General features: G+C 41.7%; 1 protein-coding gene across 1 annotated transcript in view; it reads left to right on the top strand.

Annotated features, from left to right (window-relative positions):
• Positions 1-21,074, top strand: part of LOC137376154 (wolframin-like) — a 64,865-nt gene that overhangs the window by 33,465 nt on the left and 10,326 nt on the right. The window contains exons 2-4 of the mRNA XM_068044179.1: positions 4,903-4,988; positions 14,930-15,074; positions 18,605-18,775. Coding sequence (XP_067900280.1) covers positions 4,903-4,988; positions 14,930-15,074; positions 18,605-18,775 — 402 coding nt within the window. The remainder of the gene's footprint in view (positions 1-4,902; positions 4,989-14,929; positions 15,075-18,604; positions 18,776-21,074) is intronic.

Here is a 21,074-nt window from a genome sequence, read left to right as displayed (position 1 = left end):
TGTCTCTGTTTAAAAATAAGGGGTTGCCCATTTAAGACAAATGAGGAGAAATTTTTTCTCAGCGTTGTGTGTCATTGGAATTCTCTTCCTCAAAAGGCAGTAGAAGCAGAGTCTTTGAATATTTTTAAGGCAGAGGTAGATAGATTCTTGATAAGCAAGGGGGTGGAAGGTTATCGGGTCGGTGGAAATGTGGAGTAATCAGTTCAGCCATGAACTTATTGAATGGCGGAGCAGGCTCGAGTGGCCTTCTCCTGCTCCTAATTCGTATGTCCCTAATCAGGACTGCCCCCCCCCCCACCTCCCTTTTTCCTTCTCTATCTTTTCTGAACATTTTTAGATCATTGTATATTAAGCGTCCAGTCCTCGCTATTTTTAAGCCATATTTCCATTATTGCCACAACATCATATTCCCATGCTGCTATTTGTGCTTGTAGCTAACCAATCTTTTCACCACACTTTGTGCATTTATACATATGCATTGTAATCCTGTCTTTGTATTCCACGTAGTCCTTCTCGGTCCACTCCCATCTAATATGGAACTACTCCCTTCTCTTGCACTCTGATCCCACCTAATACTTTGCTATTTCCTACTCCAGTGTTTTCTGTTTCTTCCAATTATCTGAATCTTGCTGTTCCCACACCCTGCCAAGTTAGTTTAAACCTTCCCCAATAGCACTAGTAAATTGTTCCACAAGGAAATTTGTCCCAGCTCTGTTAAGGTGCAACCGTCCAGCCTGTACAAGTCCTACCTTCCCCAGAACTGGTCCCAGTGCCCTAGCAATGCTAAGCCCTCCCTCCCACACCATCTTTACAGCCATGCATTCATCTGTACTATCCTCTTATTTCTATACTCACTTGCATGTGGTACCGGGAGTAATTCGGAGATTACAATTTTTGAGATCCTGCTTGCTAATTTCTTAACCTAGCTCACTAAACTGTTTCTGCAGGACCACATCCCCCTTCCTACCTATGTTGTTGGTACCCATGTGGACCACGACTGCTGGCTGTTCATTCGCGCCCCCAGGGTGCTCTGCAGCCGTTCAGTGACATCCTTGACCCTGGTACCAGGAAGGCCACACACATTCAGGCTTCATGTCTGCAGCCACAGAAATGCCTGTCTGTTTCTCTGACTTTTAAATATCCTATCACTATTGCTCTTTCAGTCTTCCTTGTACCCCCTGTACACCTGAGGCACCCATGGTGCCATGGCCTCGGCTCTGGCTGCACTCCCCAGATGAACCATCACTTCCACAGTATTCAGAACTGAATACCGGTTGGAGATTGAGATGCACTTGGGTCTCCTGCTCTACCTGCCTATTTTTCCTGACCGTATGGTCATGAATTCCATCCCTGCCTGCATGCTCTTAAGCTGCAGTGTGACCACATCTATAAACTTGCTATGTACAAAACTCTCAACCTCATGAATGCATCAGTGACGCCAGCTGCTGCTCAAGTTCCAAAACCCAGAACTCGAGCTTCTGCCACTGACGACACTTCCTGCACATATAGTTACCCAGGACAGGAGAAGTGTCCTGGAGTACCCACATAGCACATGATGTGCACTCTAGAGGTATGAGCAGCCCTGCCATTCCTCTATCTATCAGATAATAAACCTTGGTACTCCTAATAAAGCCTGCTACTACTAGTACTGATAACCTTGCCGATACTAAAATGTTACCAATCGTAATAAACCTTAACGGTAGTAATAATAGGAAATACTCAACTAGCCAATCTATTAAACTTTACTATTAATAGTAAGGTTTACTACTAATAAAACCTTACAATTACTAAAATTACCTGAATTTTGAAAGATAAATAGGACAAATATTCACCAGCCAAACAACTACCTGTTTTCCTGTGATGTCACACTTTGATTTTTCTCAGAACCCATTCGGTCTGCTCTGAAGCCGCAAACTCAACTGGATAGGATAGCTCCTCGCTGGTCTCACTCTCTCTTGCTCCTTCTCTTCGTTCTGTTCTCTGTTAAACTGCCCGCTAGTTGGGCCCTCCCTCCTGCACCCTCCCTCTCCTTCCTGCCACCCTTTTAAGCTGTCTGCTGGTTTCGGTCTCGAGTTGGGCCGAATGTTTCTGTACTGTTCATTCTATGTACTGTTGTCTCCATTCCATAATGCAACCTTGTTTAAATTTGTAGGCTTTTAGATACAACAGTCTTAATAAACATTGAGAAAAATTTAAACAAGGTTTCATTATAGAATACACAACTATACATAGAATGAACTGCAGTTTAGTAACAACATGAATAGTGAAAAAGCTTGCCTCAGCCTGTGCAAAATGCAATACTGCTCAATTTGAATGACCTATCTTCAGTTGACTGTCAATAAGATGTAGTTATGTGAAGTGTATACATTTATGCCTGGGGAAATTATTTGTTTTAGCTCAAATTCTAAATACTGAAGACAAGATGGTGGATTTTTAAAACTGAATTGATGTTGCATTTAGTAACCACAAAATATTGGTAAATTTACTCATGAACATTTTGTACTTGCAAGACCCAAGAAGTGATGAAATATGTGGCAGAAAAGCTGAAACACTAAACAGATGCATCAGGGAACAGTGTAACTGAGAGGTGGCAGACCAAGGAGCCAGTGCTCCAGGCAGGGCTTAGAGACCCTCCCTGTCTGCCTGGCATCAGCTACAGCCACAGGCTGTCCTGTGGAGGGGGTCCCCCTCCACAGTGGTGGCCCAGCTGCTGAGACCATTTTATCATTTAAACATTTTGGGGCACTTTGTCCCTCACTTAACTGAAAAGGCAGCCTGCTGCTGCTTCAGTGCTGGAGGGCATCCTATTGGCCATCTAGCTTCAAGAATCCGCCCACCATCTTTAATAGGATGCAAGCCCACCCTCTGGCTATTAATTGGTCAATTCGGGGAAAATAATAGCTGGGTGACTGTTACCCACACAGTGCAGGCTTCTGATCCCCATTTGACCATGACAGCGGGGTTCCAAAACCCATGGGGAAAATCCTGCCCTTAGTTTCCAACAAGTATGTGGCCTCCTTATTCCTACTACCAAAATGTATGACCTTACACTTACCTACAATGAAGTTCATTTGCCAATTACATGTCCATTCTGAAAGGTTATTGATATCTTCCTCCTCTAAATTAAAGTACATCCACATCCTATTTGATTTTGTGCAAATTTTGAAATTTTACTGGAGAGCATAAATTCAAATTGCTGAGTCCAACTCATTTTTTTACATTGTGCAAAACCATGGTCTCAGCACTGATCCTTGTGGAACACCACTTCCCATCTTTTGTCAGTCTGAGTAGCTACCTTTAACCCCAACTTCATTTTCTGTTTACTAACCAGCTTGCTATCTGTTCTGCTGTGTGTCTCCTGACTGTACATACTGTGACGTTGGTCATATGAGTCTACTGTGCAGTACCTTATCGAATTCCTTTTGAAAATCCAAATCTGCATTACCTTTTTCTACCCTTATTGAACTGTTGGAAACAGTAACAGAAAGGTTGGTCAAGCATGAACTTCCCTTTTGAAATCTGTGCTAACTTTTTATTTATACTTGCAGTTTTTAGATGTTTTTCTATTACAACTTTGAGTAAGAGTTTCATTGTCTTAGCTATGTTAAGATACTTATAGTTTACTGGGCTTTTTCTATCACCTTTTTAAAATATAGAAATCACATTAGCTGGCAGCCAGTCCTCTGGCACTATCCCTTTTCAATAAACTGTTGTATGTATGTAATAGTGTTTCTGCTGTCTCTTCCCTACTTTTAATATGTGCAGAGCAGACCAAGGGCTTGATTAGTTTATCCATTATCTCCCCCTTTTCTATCTTAAATGTCTTTATATCTTTTTTGATCTCTTCTAATGTCATGTCCCACCATGTTGGGCTCCCTGGTAAATACTGACGTGAAGTAATTATTTAATATTTCTCCCATTTTGCTGTCATTACCTGTGAGTTTATTGTGCGTATGCTTAGTGGTCCTGTCCCTATCTTGTTTTTTTTTTAAATTAATGTGACTGTAGGATACTTAACTGTTTGTTTTAATATTTTAATTTTGCAATTTCTCTTTGCCTTTCAAATTTGTTCTTTTGATTTCTTTCGGACCCTTTTCATATTTCCTTTTGTCATCCTCTCATTTGTTGTCTATGTACTTCGTGTATGCCTTTTTCTTTAGGTCGTTTTGTCTTTATTTCTTTATTCATTCATAGCGTGACATTACCGGCTAGCTTGTTCTTTTTAGTGGAACATATTTCTCCTGGACTTTCGTGATCACCGGTTTAAATTTTTCCTGCTGCTGTTCTATTTCTTTCAGTGATTTTTCCAGCTTTTTTTTCCTAGCTCCATTCATATTCACTTAAATTCAGCTTTGTCCAATTTAATACTTTGGTCTTTGTCTTACTAATTCTTTCTCAATCTTTATTTTATCCCTTTCTATGTTGTGATCGCTATTGTCTAGATGGTCCCCTATGCTTGCTTCTCATATCTGGTTTATTGCCCATTACTAGATGCAGCAGTGTTCCCTCTCTTTTTGAGCTTTTACATACTAGGTAAGAAAAGAGTACTGACTTACACATAGAAAAAAGCCATTTGAGTGAGGTAATGAAGTATCAGGATTGCATCGTCAGTTATAGCCTTTAGGAGAGGGGAGAAAAGATTAAATATCTCCAGGAAATGAAATCTGCTAATTTTCCAATGCCATGTTATTTAGATTTCTTAAGCATATAATTTGTTTTCCTAACTCAATTGTTTGTGTAATTAATTTGTTGCTTTGCAACATAGCTGAAATATGTTCTGTGACTGCTTTGTTACCCTATTTTGTTGAGCTTGCTTTCTGGTTACCTCACATCAAACTCAATCTATTAAAATTTGTATCATGTTAGACTTGAGGTTAATGGTTTCTCTTTTTTAATTTTCAGCGGAAGTGGTGAATGAGGAACAAGAATTATCAATAGAGGAACAAAAAGAAAAAGCCAGAGATGGTGATGCAAAGGCACAGACTGAGGTAGAATTAGAACTTTGCTGTAAAAGTTCAATGGTCCAAATGCTAATATATTCAATGTGTAGCTATATAAACTTCTTGTTCCTCATGTAGTTATCCACCATTCCATTTTATAGAATATGAAATTGGGAGAAAAAAATTCATAGGGTCACATTTTTATTAGAGCTTTAATTATAGAAGCCCTAACCCATATGATTTTCCCATTTATCACTCCATGGATGTGCACAGTTCGCAGATTGGTATTTTTTTTTCTCTGTCCTGCCCATCCCACTCCCACCCCCCCCCCCCCCCCCCCCCACCCCTCCTCCCAACTCCCCCACCCCTCCTCCCAACTCCCCCAAAAGTTCTTGGCAGGCAACTTTTGTCTGCTTTCCTAGACCATTTGGAGTTCTTTTTTAAACATTTTGTGAATGATGGTTCTATTAGTGACAACTTTTTTAAAGCATCATCCTCCAGTAAAGTAGCTTTAAGATTCCAATTGGTGCATCTCTAGGACTGTAATGTTTTTTCCCCCCAGTTCTTCAGTTAATGTTTCCACTACTCTTGGCTTTACACACCTGTTACCTACTTCTTTATTGCTCTATTGATGATGGTATGTCCTTTGTTTTTCTAATTGTTCAATTGTTAGTGTAATTCATTTGTTAAGCAGCATGGGACAACTGTGTTTTGCTGACTATCATCTGAGAATGATCAAGGTCTGAGCCAAATAGCCAGTATTAAGATGGTTGTAGCACGAAAGGATCTTCGGGGTCCTCCAAGGGGATGTTGGAACAGCTACTAAGGCCTTCCAGCTGGCCTCCATATTCTCATTAGAAGGGTATCTGCTGGGGCCTGCATTTTTTGACATGAATATGACACTTTCAGTTGCCCTTTAATAGTACCATTAACAGTTACTATTTGTGGTGGGACTCATTACTTTTACAATCCAATAAACATCCAATTGGTTTTGACAAAATTACAAGATAGCAAGGCTACAATGAGATACAAAGCTTTCATCTTAACTCTTCAGAAATGCTTCAATGAGCGTTTAGTATAATCCTTCAAAGCCTGTTGCAGCATCTAAATCAGTTATAGGCCTAGTGAGGAATGACTCAATAGGGAAGGAGATCTACTTTTGCATGGTCTTTATCCTTTGAATTGAGTTATTTACAATACCACATAACTGACTTGTTAACAAAATTGAAGCTCGTGTGGTTTGAGGGGCAGTGGCCGCATTGATACAAAGTTAACTCGGGCAGACAGCAGAGAGCAGTGCATGATTGAAGGGAAGTGTACAGTGCTGTCCACCAGAGGGCAGTATTGGGACCACTGTTCTTTTTGATGCATATCAAAGACCTGGATTTGGAATTGCAGGGCATAATTTCAACGTTTGCAGGTGACACAAAACTTGGAAATCTAGTGAACAGTGCCGAGAATAGTAACAGACTTTAGGATGACATTGACAGACTGGTAGATGAAGTTTAATGTTGAGAAGTGTGAAATGCTTCATTTTAGAAGGAAGAATGAAGAGAGGCAATATAAACTAAATGGTACAATGTGGAGTTAGGTGCGCAAGGCTTTGAATGTCACAGCAAGTTGAGAAGGCTGTTAAAAAGACATAAAAGTTTCTTGGCTATATAAATATAGGCATAGAGTACTAAAACAAAGAGGTTTATGCTTTATAAAACACTAGTCACACACCAGCTGGAGTATAGTGGCCAATTCTGGATATCACCCTTTACAAAGGATGTCAAGCCTTTACAGAGGATGCAGAAGAGATTTACTAAAATGGAACCAGTGATGACTATTACACGGAGGGACTACAGAAGCTGGGGTTGTGCTCCTTGGAGCAGAGAAGGTTTAGGGAGATTTAATAGAAGTGTTCTAAATCTTGAAGGGTTTTATGGAGTAAATTGAGAAACTTGGCAGTGGCGGAGAAGTCCGTCAACAGAGGGCACAGGTTTATGGTAATTGACCAAAGAACCAGCAATGACATGAGCAACGAAGATTATTCAGTGACTGGTATGATCTAGAATGCAATGCTGAAAGAGTGATGGAAGCAGATTCAATAAGAACTTTCAAAAGGAAATTGGATAAATACTGTAAAATGAATATTTGCTGGGTTATAGGGCAAGAGCTGGGGAGTGGACTAATTGGATAGCTCTTACAAAGAGTTGGCACAGGCATAATGGGCCAAATGGCCTCCTCCTGTGCTGTATCATTCTGTGATCCTATATTTTCAAGTTACTTTTTCTGACCTTTTCTGGTTTTACTGCCTTGTCCCAAAATATACATTAATACATATTTGGCACATTACTTCTGCATCATTGATATCATGTTTTCAATAATAACTGAATTAATTACTCTGTATTTTATCTGGTAACTCATCACTGAATTAGGTTGCTTGCAGCTGGCTTTACAAGACTGGTGCCGTTGGATTAAGGCAAATGATGTTAGAGTTAACTGGATTACGCATTTCTGAAACGTAATTTGAATACTACTGGCAGTGTGTGCAAGTAACTAAGCTGATTCTATTTTAAAGATTCACTTTGTTTTGTGTACACTCTCTGTTTTAGTTTTGATTAAAATGCGTTCTCCTGTTTTCCCTCTTAAAAGTATAAGCTAGGCTAACACTCCAGTGTAGTACTAAATAAGTAATGCATTGTCAGAGGTGTAACCTTTCATTTGAAGAGTTAAACCAAGGCCCTATCTGCCTTTTTTGTGATTTAGATGTAAAGAGAAGCAGGAGGACTTCATGGAGTCCTGGCCAACACTAATCCCTTAATTAGCACAAAAAACACAGATGAACTGGTCTTTCAATTAATTTACTTTTTGCATGAACCTGGTGTACATGAATAATTGCCGCAGATGCCCACATCAGGGGCTGCACCAAAGATGTTAACTGATTACAAGGTGCTTTAGGAGGTCCCATGGCTATGATATGGCACTATATCAATACAATTTTATTCTTGTAATCTTATTTGCTTTTTCTATCTCCTGTTGCAACTAATTTTTTAATAGCTAAATGTAAAATCATACAGCTGTACTGCTACAATATCTAATAGTTTTAATCTCCCATCCTGCCCCCCCAAAACAAAATTAAGGTAGTAAAGCATGCCATGGCGCTTCACAGGAGTATTATCAAACAAAATTTGACACCGAAACATGTAAGGAAAGTTAAGACGTGCAGTGATGTAGGTTTTAAGGAGCGTCTTCGAGGTGAAAAAAATGCAGAAAGGTTTAGGGAGGGAATTCCAGAGCTTAGGGCTTAGGCAGCTGAAGGCACGACTGCCAATGGTGGAGAAAATTGGGGATGCTCGAGGTGAGAATTGGAGAAGTGTGGAGATCTCCGAGATTTGTAAGGCTGGAGGAGGTTACAGAGATAGGGAGGGGTGGTGGTGAGCAAATATATTCAACAACTGAATACCCACAGCCATCAGGTAGAGAATTCCAAAAATTCACAACCTCTGAGTGAAGAAATTTCTCGTCATCTCAGTTCTAAATGGCCTATCCCTTATCCTGAGACTACAGATCCTTGTTCAAGCAATGGGAAAACAGCCTCTCAGCATCAACCCTGTCAAGCCTTCTCAGGATTTTGTGTTTCAATAAGATCACCTCTCATTCTTCTAAACTCCACAGAATATAGGCTCATTCTACTAAATCTCCTCATAGGGCAGCCCTCTCACCCCAGGATTCAATTTAGTGAACCTTGTTGCACCCCTCTAAGGCAAGTATATCCTTGCTTGGGTATGGAGACATTGTGCACTTATATTTCTAATTTACTGGTGTACCCCAGGTGAATTGTGTGGCTGTGAAGGTTTATAAAAGGTTATTCTTTAAACTGGTGGATAAATCCAATAGCAGAATATCAAACATTTGTTAGTATCAGCAACTTGAAGTATATGCAAATTACTAGGAATGTGGATTTACACTTTTATTTGTGGTGATCAATGTTCCACAGGCCTATAAAGAAAAATATTTGGGCATCTCTATCATAAACTGGACCTGTGTCCACCCCTGTCCTAAGCATCCCATTCCCTCATGGAGCCCTCGCTCAATTTCATTTATTCCTCCAACCACCATCCCACCTCTACAAACCAGTTTAGCCCCATTTCCCACCTCATCAATGCTACCAGGCCCTACCTCTGCTGGCCATTATCCCATCTTTCACCCAGTGCATGTTGCCTCTCATTTTTCTGTGGTGAGGAAGGGGGAGGGAAAGAGTAATGGGATAAGTTGTCTGGTGGTCACTTGAGTCAGAGATGGGGTGCAAGTGGATATCGGGCAGGAATGCAGGCTGGCCTTGGTATTACAGATGTTGAGAGAAATCAAAGTAGTGCAGAGTGGATGGGAAAGCAACATGAACGAGGTGGAGCTATAATCAGGTTTTCTCTCCCAGTCACTTGGCTTGTGTCTTTCTCTGCCAGTCACTTAGCTTGTGTCTTTCTCTGGCACACTGGGGCTTCCCCTCCCCCTGTACCACATCTTTCCATTATCCCACGCTGCATCTCCTTTTTCTGCTTCTGCGTACTTTCCTTACCCACTTGTGTTTCTGCCGTTTCTTTGCCATATGGTCCCCTAACTCCCAACTTCCTTCTTTTGTTACAACATTCTCTCGCTCTCATCACTTCCACAATTTTATCTCTTGTGGTATACCTTACCATTTCTTTTTCCACTTCACATTATCCCATAACAACCTGTATCTTTCAGTTCAACTCCTTTCCTTGTAATAAAAACAGAAAGTGCCGGAAATACTCAGTCGGTCAGGCAGCATCTGTGGAGAGAGAAGCAGAGTTAACGTTTCAGGTCTATGACCTTTCATCAGAACTGGCAAAGTTTAGAAAAGAATGAGGTTTTAAGCAAGTGAAGGGGGTGAGGAAGAGAACAAAAGGGGAGGGGTGTGATAGGGCAGAGGGCGGGAGAGATTAAATAACAAAGCTGTCATGGGACAAAGGCAAAGAGTGTGTTAGTGCATGTGGTGAAAGACAAAGCATTAATCCAGAGAGAGAGTTAATAGCAGAATAATGAGCAGCTCTGTCTACATGAAAAACAGGCACATGGTTAAAAAAATAAAATAATTATTGAAAAAAGAGGTCAGTCTTGCTCTGAAGTTATTCCGCAAAGAGGTCACCCTATCTGCGTTTGGTCTCCCCAATATAGAGGCAACCACATTGCCAGCAGCGAATACAGTATACTAAATTGAAGGAAGTACAAGTAAATCTCTGCTTCACCTGGAAGGAGTGTTTGGGGCATTGGATGGTGAGGAGAGAGGAGGTTAAAGGGCAGGTATTACACTTCCTGCGATTGTATGGGAAGGGGACAAGGTGTCGGGGATGATGGAAAAGTTGAACTGGGTGTCGCAGAGGGAACAATCCCTTCGGAATGCTGACGGGAGGGGAAGAGAAAGAAAGGAAAGATGTGTTTGGTGGGGGAAATCACGCTGGAAATGGCGGAGGATGATCCTTTGGATGTGGAGGCTTTGCGGAACAACTCCACTCAGTCTGAAATCATGACTCTGAGTTTCTGGTCGCTTGCCATTTCAACACCCCTCCCCCCACCGCTCTCATGCCAACATTTCTGTCTCTGGCATGCTCCAGTGTTCCAGTGAACATCAATGCAAGCTCGAGGAGCAGCACCTGATCTTTCGATTAGGCACTCTACAGCCTTGCGGACTGAACATTGAGTTCAATAACTTCAGAGCATGACTGGCCTCGTTTCTTTTTAATATTTTTTATTTTATTCTTTAACCATGTCCCTGTTTTTCATGTAGACAGCTGCTCATTATTCTGCTATTAACACTCTCTGGATTAATGCTTTGTCTTTCACCACAAGCATTAAGACACTCTTTGCCTTTGTCCCATGACAGCTTTGTGATTTAATCTCTCCTTCCCTCTGCCCGATCACACACCTCCCCTTTTGTTCTCTTTCCCCCCCCCCCATCCCCTTCACTTGCTTAAAACCTAATTGTTTTCTAACCTTTGCCAGTTCTCATGAAAGGTCACTGACCTGAAATGTTAACTCTGCTTCTTTCTCCACAGATGCTGCCTGACCTGCTGAGTATTTCCAGCACTTTCTGTTTTTATTTCAGATTTCCAGCATCTGTAGTATTTTGCTTCCCTTCCTTGTAAGGTCTTCCTCTTGTGCTGCAGTCATCCTTCATCCACCGTGACCCCAACTGATCATATCCCATCCCTCCCTCCCAACCCCTCATGATCCTTCTATTCTACACCACCCTGCCCTGAAAGCTAGTTTCCTTTACAATTGTCTTTGTAAAGCATTTATTGCATTTTAAATTTCCTTTGCCTCTGTGTCTTGCACTGTAGCTCATTCCTCAGTCACCTCAGCTGCCCTTCATCCCATGGAAGCTTTTGCTTCCCCTGCCCCTCAGTTCCATGTCCTGACTCCTCCCTTAGCTCAGTATCTTTCCCTGTATGCCCCTTGATTTCTTGCCCACCCCTCTACTTCCATCCCACACAACCCTATGCTTGTTCTACCAGGCCAATGCATGCCTGAAAAGCATGATGTGAAAAAGTAGCCAGGTGTACAGAGAGCACTGGAAGAGGTACTAAAGGAAATAGGCATGACAAACGGGAAGACTCGGATTTTGACGGTGCCAGTTGCACAGTAAATTGAAATTATAGCTTTGACTAAATTAAAAGCTGCCTTGAAGGCTAAAACCGTTTTTGATTATTAAAAAATATTCTTAAGCTTATGTCTTATTTTGGGCAGATTTATGTTTCAAAGATGCTTACTTTTAAGATGTGACTTTGAAAAGTAATTTTTTTTTTTAAATTTGCTTTCGGGAATAGGGAATGACCACTTTTTTTTTTGCCAAAAAGCAGATAAATGTGTTTTGAGCCCTCAATTACTATGCTGTGTTTGCGAATGAATGTTCCATTTTATGTCTTGATTTTCACCTTCATGCTACGATATACATTGCTTCCTGTTACACAGCAAACAGCTGTAAAACTCCTTAGCGAGCCTTGCCCGGCAGGAAGCAGATTACTACTGTATTGCAGTGTCATATTACACAGACTTGCTTACCAAGACATTTCCAGATTGCTGTTTTGTTTTGGATATTTCAGTGAAGATCTGTCCCTGTATAGGGATGAAGGAATAGAGAGCCGTATATATGAGTTTGTTGACGGCAAAGTTAGGTGGACAGTAAATGTAACTGGGAACAGAACGTTGCAAAGGAACATTGATAGATTAAGTGAATGGGCAAAACTGGCACATAGAGTTTAGTGTGGTGTAAGGCTATCCAGTGTGTATCTAACATAGATAGATCAAAGTATTTTCTAAATGGCAAGAAGTTGGGAACTGTGGTGGAACAGACGTAGGGGTCCAAGTACAGAAATCACTAAAATGAGGTGGACAGGTACAGAAAACATAAATTTAAAAGTTTAATGGAATGTTGGCTTTTATCTCAAGAAGGCTTGAATACAAAGGGGTTATGTTGCACTGAGCTCTGGTTCACTCCATCTTCAGTTTTGGTCATTGCATCTCAGGAAGGATGTATTGACCTTGGACTGGGTGCAGCGCAGATTCACCAGAATGATACAAGGGCGAAAGGGCTAGAAGAAATAAACTTTAAAACTGATTGTGTAGAATAGGCTTTTATTCCCTTGAAAATAGAAGATTATGGGCTGGTCTAATTTAAACGCTTAAGCTGATCAAAGGAGTTGATCGGGTAGGGAGAAACAGTTTTCTCTGGTGGGTGAGTTCAGAACAAGGGAGCATAACCTTAAAATTGGAGCTAGGCTGTTCAGGGCTGATGTCAGAAAACACTTGACAGAAAGCGTAGTGGAAATCTGGAATTCTTTCCCCTTAGAAAGCTGCCAAGGCTAGGTCAATTGAAAATTTCAAAACTGAGATTAATAATTTTTTGGTTGGCAAGGGTATTAAGGGTTTTGGAACTAAGGCAGGTAGCTGGAGTTAACATACAGATTAACCATGATCTAATTGAACGGCAGAACATGCTTGAGGGCCTAAGTGGCCTACTCATAGAGTTATACAGCACAGAAACAGGCCCTTCAGACCATCGTTCTGTGCTGGCCATCAAGCACCTAACTATTCGAATCCCATTTTCCAGCACTTGGCCCGTAGCCTTGTATGCTATGGTACTTCAAGTGCTCATCTAAATACTTCTTAAATGCTGTGAGGGTTTCTGCCTCAACCACCCCTTCAGGCAGTGTGTCCCAGATTCCAACCACCCTCTGGGTGAAATTTCTTTTCCTCAAATCCCCTCTAAACCTCCTGCCCCTTACCTTAAATCAGTGCCGCTAGTTACTGACCACTCCGCTAAGGGAAAAAGTTTCTTCCTATCTAACCAAACAATGTCCCTCATAATTTTGCAGAACTGCCACCCCCGGTGACGTAGAGTGTTCCTATGTTTCTTATGTAAATCTTTCCGTTGTAAGATGTATTACAGTAGTGTATTATTATTCAGAATAAATGGTCCAGGAGCTGACTTGTAGGAAATATTGTCTAAACAAAGTTGAAATTCTCCCAAATGGGGGTTATTTCCATTGGTGTAAAAGACCTAAAAATGTGCCATTTGATTTTGCTAGTACAGAATTCCAAAAATAACAGTAGGTTGCATGAAAGGGAAGTGATGAAGTGACAATAACTTCTTATTATGCTTGCATGGTATTCCAGGTAAGGAATATCAGCCTTTCACTTCAAAATACGGGCCCTTCGCTAGACCTTGGAATGATTTTCAGTCTTAACCATCTCCCTTTTGTTTGGCAGTGTTGCTTGTGGATCCAAAATCATTACATAATGTATGCACACACACACTGGTTAAAGCATATGTAATGCAGTGCTTAAGCTACATCTTTGTGCCAACATCTTCAGGGACAGATGAGGTTGTTCCAGCTTGCCCCCACTTGTTTGGATTCATCACATCCACTTTAAATGAAGTGCCCTCTATCACCTCCAACAGGTAATCTAGGGTTGACTTTGATGTGCAAAGCATTGTCTAAACTTTTACAACTGGGTATTCTCATTGTACTGCCATCAGTTTCTAATGTTTGAAATATTCTGACTCACCTGTCAGCTGATAATCAGTGGAAAGTAGATTGCATTATGTAGTTGAGCTAGGATACCTGGGATACTACTACCATACTCTGGCATGCACAAACCAAAGATAAGTGGGCAATGAAGCCAGTGCTCTCTACTTCTGTTGCTCCAGAAATCTATTTGTATAGTAGAATTAATAGAATCATTCAGCATAAGAAGGAAGCCATTCAGCCCATCGTTCCTACTCTTTTGAAAGAGCTGTCCAATTAGTCCCACTCCCCTGCCCAATTAGTCCCACTCCCCTGCCCTTTCCCCATGTCATTTCAGATTTTTACCCCTCAATTATTTATGCAATTTCCTTTTTGAAAGTTACTATTAAATTTGTTTCCACCACCCTTCAGGCAATGCATTCCAGATCGTAACAATTCACTGCTTTTTAAAAAAAACAAGTTTAATTATGCCTCTAGTTATTTTGCCAATTACTATGAGTCTCTTAATCTTGTTACTGATGCTTCTGCCCATGGAAACAATCAAAACCCTTCATGATTTTGAACACCTATTAAATCTCCCCTCCTCTAAGGAGAACAACCTCAGCCTGTCTCTCCTTGTAACCAAAGTCCCTCATCCCTTATTCTCGTAAATCTTTTCTACACTTTCTCTAAGACATTAATATCCTTCCGAAAGTGTCCAGAGTAAGATGCAATACCCCAGCTGGAGCCTAACCACTGATTTATAAAGGTTTAGCTTAACTTCCTTGCTTTTGTACTCATTGTCTCTATTTATAAAGCTAAGGATCCAGTATGCTTTTTTAGCACCCGTCTCAACTTGACCTGCCATCTTCAAAGGTTTGTGTGCATACACTCCAATGTCTCTTATATCAGCATTGCTAGGAACTTCTGATTTAAAGAAAAAAAATAATGGGCTTATTTCCCTGTTGCCACTAGGTTGGTAAATATTACCTGAAGCTCGCTGATGATGAGGACGAAGAACTGAACAACTGTACAGCTGTAGACTGGTTGATCCAAGCTGCCAAACAGGGCAAGAAAGAAGCAGTAAAACTGCTTGGAGGTTGCCTTGCAGAAAGGAAAGGTAAATTTATTTGCAGTTAACATAGAAAGACTTAGAATGGGATCTGGGAGTAATGGTAACGTACCATTTTCAATGTCTGGATAATGTGGTGAAGCAATTTTTGAAAAAAATGCTCATTGAATGATACATTGCCAACATATAAGAGCACAAGTTTACCAAAGCTACGCATAGCAAAATACTGACTGCTTATTCAGACCACACTTTGAATACTGTTTTTAATTCTGGACATGATGCTGAAAAACTATATACATGCACTGGGAAAAGGTCCAAAGAAGGGCAATACAACTTAATGTAGTCTGCTTTCCATATTCTAAATAGACACTGGAGAAGGGTAAAAATGATTCACAAAGATATCAGAGAGGATATGCATATCAGGAAAGGCTGAACAGGCTGATGCCCTTTTCTCTAGAAAAGAAAAGGATGAGAGTTGAACTAATGGAGGCGATTACAATTATGAAAGAGGCAGATAGGGTAAACATTGTAAAAATAATTCCACTTTGGGGGGACTCCAAAATTAGGGGCTAAAAGTATAAGATAGTTAGGAATAAATCCAACAGGGAGTTCAGGAGAATCTTCTTTACCCAAAGAATGTTAAGAATGTGCAACCTGTTAGTTGAGGTGAATAGCATAGATGAATTTAAGGATAAGCTATATAAACAAATGAGGGAGAAACCAATAAACTGTTATGCTGATAGGGTTAGATAAAGAGGGTTGGGAGAAGGCTCATGTGGAGCATAAATGCTGGCATGAACCAGTTGGGTTGAATGGCTTGTTTCTGTGCTCGTAGACTCAAATTCTAAGTAACAGAGATCGACTTTCTCTCTAAGTTTTTTTCTGAGTGCGAGTGATTTTTTTAACTGTATGGCCTTTAAATTTTTTTTGCATGACTCTGGGTAATTTAACGAGACCAACTTGTGCATGGCCAGCGTGGGAGCCTTTGGGTGCCACGTGGCCAAGCAGCTTAGAGGGAACACTGATGGAGAAGTGTATGAGAAAAGATTGGATCAGCTAAAGCTCTGCATTCTAAAAGGAGGGACCTCACCAAAGCATATAAATATGAAATAGTATAAGCCATGAACGTAAGAGTAAAGCACATAAATTTAAATTAGTGCGAATAAAAGACCTGCATTAGTTTAGTGCCTTATCATATCTGTCAGAAATGGCCAAAAGCTTCTTTGAAATGTAATCACGTTTATATAGGCCAAAAGTAGATTTAAAGTCAGTGTCAGGAAGAACTGCTTACTCAAAGTACTAGGTAGGATAGTAGAGATTAAAAACAAAATTCAAAACTATAACAAAAGAATTATGATAGGTTTGTTCTTAAACTTTCCTAACCCCTACCCCCAGATTCATTATACCTTGCTATGGAGCTCAGCAAGCACACTGGCGGAGAAATAGATGAACTTTTCCACCCCTCAGTAGGAAAGTGTGGGAAAGGGTGACAGATATTTAATGTGGATATTGAGGCATAAGGACAGAGAACAAGAAATTGAGATTGAATGAGGAAATGACCTTGACTAACAAAATGGTAAAGCAGGCTTGAAAGTCCAAATGTCCTACTCCTGTTCCATTGATCCATTTTTTTTACTAAATCTACCTGGCCTCGATGTCAGACACCTCCCAATAACCTGATTACTTGGCTGGGGTCAGGGAGCTGTTACACCACAACTGGCTAATCTACAAAGAGAAAGTTCTGACTAACGTCGTATGACTGTTACAATTTCATCTCGTTTCTTTTGTTTACAAAGCTGGAAAATATTTAAACACTTCAGTGTTTTTAATAATTATTCATCCATTAATATTCTCTAAAAACAATGTTGGTGGACTTGGATTCAAGGCGATACTTAGTACGAGGATTTACCTTTTAGCAATCAATCTTAACTGAACAGAACCTGATCAGACTTAGGAAATGGATTATGTGTAGGCTGTCTGCCTCTACCTACTCCTACTCTTAGATATCTTGCAACACCATATGCTGCAGCAACTTTCCCCCTTTTTTCTTCTTCCTAATACCCTGAATGGGGGAATAGAAATAAATGGTAAATGTGACTCAAATAAACTGATCGATTTACAGCCTGTCTTGAATCAATTCTAAAATGGGTTGCCAAAGACTGAATTAAAAGCAAAATACTGTGGATGCTGGAAATCTGAAATAAAAACAAGAAATGCTGGTAATACTCAGCAGGTCTGGCAGCATCTGTGGAGAGAGAAGCAGAGTTAACGTTTCAGGTCAGTGACCCTTCTTCAGAACTGGCAAATATTAGAAATGTAAAAGGTTCCTGAGCAAGTAAAGTGGGGGTGGGGCAAGAGGTAACAAAGGAGAAGGTGTAGATAGGACAAGGTCACTGAAGAGCTGACCAGAAGGTTATGGAGCAAAGATATGTTAATGGTGTGTTGAAAGACAAAGCAATAGTACAGAAAGGGTGTTAACGGACTGAAAATTGAACAGCCACAAGTACAAACATGAAAAAAACAGTGGGTAAGCAAACTGAACAAACTCAGATGAAATAAAATAAACACAAAAAAAAATTTTTTAAAGGAAAAAGAAAAATATAACTAGAAATGGAAGTAAAATGGGGGGCCCATCGTGCTCTGAAATTATTGAACTCAATGTTCAGTCCAGCAGGCTGTAGTGTGCCTAATTGGGAAATGAGATGCTGTTCCTCAAGCTTGCATTGATGTTCACTGGAACATTGCAGCAATCCCAGGACACAGATGTGAGCATAAGAGCAGGGGGGAGTGTTGAAATGGCAAGCAGCTGGAAGCTCGGGGTCCTGCTTGCAGACTGAGCGGAGATGTTCCACAAAGCGGTCATCCAGTCTGCGTTTGGTCTCCCCAATGTAGAGGAGACCACATTGTGAGCAGCGAATACAGTATACTACATTGAAAGAAGTACAAGTAAATCGCTGCTTCACCTGAAAGGAGTGTTTGGGGCCTGGAATCGTGAGGAGAGAGGAGGTAAATGGGCAGGTATTACACCTCCTGCGATTGCAGGGGAAGGTACTGTGGGAAGGGGATGAGGTGGTGGAGGTAATGGAGGAGTGGACCAGGGTGTCGCGGAGAGAACGATCCCTTCGGAATGCTGACGGGAAGGGAGGGGAAGATGTGCTTAGAAGTGGCATCACGCTGGAGGTGACGGAAATGGCAGAGGATGATCCTTTGGATATGGAGGCTGATGGGGTGGAAAGTGAGGACAAGGGGAACCCTGTCACGGGAACCCTGCCAAAGACTGAACATGTATATACAAGAAAAAAATCATTTTATAGACTATTTCTTCTTATGAGATAGTTGATCTGTGTTTTAAAAAGTTTGACCACTTGGCACCAACATCCCTCAGTTTTATTTTTGTTGTGTGTGGGCTGTTCATTTGAATGCACGGTACCTTTAAAGTTTTTGCACGACTGCGTGCGTACAGTATCTTAAAGGGGAACTTGCGAGCAGCTTGCACGGTACCTTCCGGGTTGTTATGTGGTCACGCGGGCTCATGCAGCTTACGGGGAACATTGCTTGACATCTTACTTTTCCTAAAGGCATCACATCTGAGAACGAGCAACTGGTGAAACAGCTCACAGACGAGAGTGAGTTTGAGCGGGCTGTGCGGAAGGCTACCTTAATCATGTACCAAAAGCTGAATCCAAAACGAAAGAAGCAGGTTGCCGTCTCTGAAATCCTGGAGAATGTTAGCCACATCAATGCTGAAGGTAGGAGAAAGGAGAAGGTTAACAAAAAGAATTTTGAAGACCAACAATGTAGAAAAGATGTATACATTTCAAATCTACATTGATGGGTTACCGTCAGGGGAAGGAGAGGGAACCAGCAGGCAGTGCAGGGATCCCCTGTGGCCGTTTCCCTCAACAACAGGTATACCGTTTTGGATACTTTTGCGAGGGACGACTTACCAGGGGTAAGCAATGGAGTACAGGTCTCTGGCACAGAGTCTGTCCCTGTTGCTCAGAAGGGAAGGGGGAAGAGGAGCAGAGCATTAGTCATTGGGGACTCCATAGTTAGGGGAACAGATAGGAGGTTCTGTGGGAACGAGAGAGACTCACGGTTGGTGTGTTGCCTCCCAGGTGCCAGGGTTCGTGATGTCTCGGATCGTGTTTTTGGGATCCTTAAGGGGGAGGGGGAGCAGCCCCAAGTCATGGTCCACATAGGCACCAACGACATAGGTCGGAAGAGAGATGGGGATTTAAGGCAGAAATTCAGGGAGCGAGGGTGGAAGCTTAGAGCGAGAACAAACAGAGTTGTTATCTCTGGGTTGTTGCCCGTGTCACGTGCTAGCGAAGCGAGTAATAGGGAGAAAGAGGAGTTGAACACGTGGCTGCAGGGATGGTGTAGCAGGGAGGGTTTTGGTTTCCTGGATAATTGGGGCTCTTTCTGGGGTAGGTGGGACCTCTACAAACAGGATGGTCTTCACCTGAACCAGAGGGGTACCAATATCCTGGGGGGTGGAGATTTGCTAGTGCTCTTCGGGGGGGTTTAAACTAATTCAGCAGGGGAATGGGAACCTAAATTGTAGTTCCATTGTACAGGATGTTGAGAGTAGTGAGGTCAGGGATAAGGTTACAAGGACGCAAGAGGGCACTGGCAAGCAAGAACTTGGTTTAAAGTGTGTCTACTTCAACGCCAGGAGCATCCGGAATAAAGTGGGTGAGCTTGCAGTATGGGTTGGTACCTGGGATCTCGATGTTGTGGCCATTTCGGAGACATGGGTAGAGCAGGGGCAGGAATGGATGTTGCAGGTTCCGGGATTTAGATGTTTCAGTAAGAACAGCGAAGATGGTAAAAGAGGGGGGGGGATGTGGCATTGTTAATCAAGGAGAGTATTACAGCGGCAGAAAGGACGTTTGAGGACTCGTCTACTGAGGTAGTATGGGCCGAGGTTAGAAACAGGAGAGGAGAGGTCACCCTGTTGGGAGTTTTCTATAGACCTCCGAATAGTTCCAGAGATGTAGAGGAAAGGATAGCGAAGATGATTCTCGACAGGAGCGAGAGTAACAGGGTAGTTGTTATGGGGGACTTTAACTTTCCAAATATTGACTGGAAATATTATAGTTCGAGTACTTTAGATGGGTCAGTTTTTGTCCAGTGTGTGCAGGAGGGTTTTCTGACACAGTATGTAGACAGGCCAACCAGGGGCGATGCCACATTGGATTTGGTACTGGGTAATGAACCCGGCCAGGTGTTAGATTTAGATGTAGGTGAGCACTTTGGTGATAGTGATCACAATTCGGTTAGGTTTACCTTAGTGATGGGCAGGGACAGGTATATACCGCAGGGCAAGAATTATAGCTTGGGGAAAGGAAATTATGATGCGATTAGGCAAGATTTAGGATGCGTAGGATGGGGAAGGAGACTGCAGGGGATGGGCACTTTCGAAATGTGGAGCTTATTCAAGGAGCAGCTACTGCGTGTCCTTGATAAGTATGTACCTGTCAGGCAGGGAGGAAGTTGTCGAGCGAGGGAGCCGTGGTTTACTAAAGAAGTTGAAGCGCTTGTCAAGAGGAAGAAGAAGGCTTATGTTAGGATGAGACGTGAAGGCTCAGTTATGGCGCTTGAGAGTTGCAAGCTAGCCAGGAAGGATCTAAAGGGAGAGCTAAGAAGAGCAAGGAGAGGACACGAGAAGTCATTGGCGGATAGGATCAAGGAAAACCCTAAGGCTTTCTATAGGTATATCAGGAATAAAAGAATGACTAGAGTTAGATTAGGGCCAATCAAGGATAGTAGTGGGAAGTTGTGTGTGGAATCAGAGGAGATAGGGGAAGCGTTAAATGAATATTTTTCGTCAGTATTTACAGTAGAGAAAGAAAATGTTGTCCAGGAGAATACTGAGATTCAGACTACTAGGCTAGATGGGATTGAGGTTCTCAAGGAGGAGGTGTTAGCAATTTTGGAAAGTGTGAAAATAGATAAGTCCCCTGGGCCAGATGGGATTTATCCTAGGATTCTCTGGGAAGCCAGGGAGGAGATTGCAGAGCCTTTGTCCTTGATCTTTATGTC

The sequence above is a fragment of the Heterodontus francisci genome, chromosome 1 (assembly GCF_036365525.1).
Source record: "Heterodontus francisci isolate sHetFra1 chromosome 1, sHetFra1.hap1, whole genome shotgun sequence".
NCBI lineage: Eukaryota > Metazoa > Chordata > Chondrichthyes > Heterodontiformes > Heterodontidae > Heterodontus > Heterodontus francisci.
Note: the sequence above shows the minus strand (reverse complement) of the source record. Positions and strands in the feature narration are given on the sequence as shown.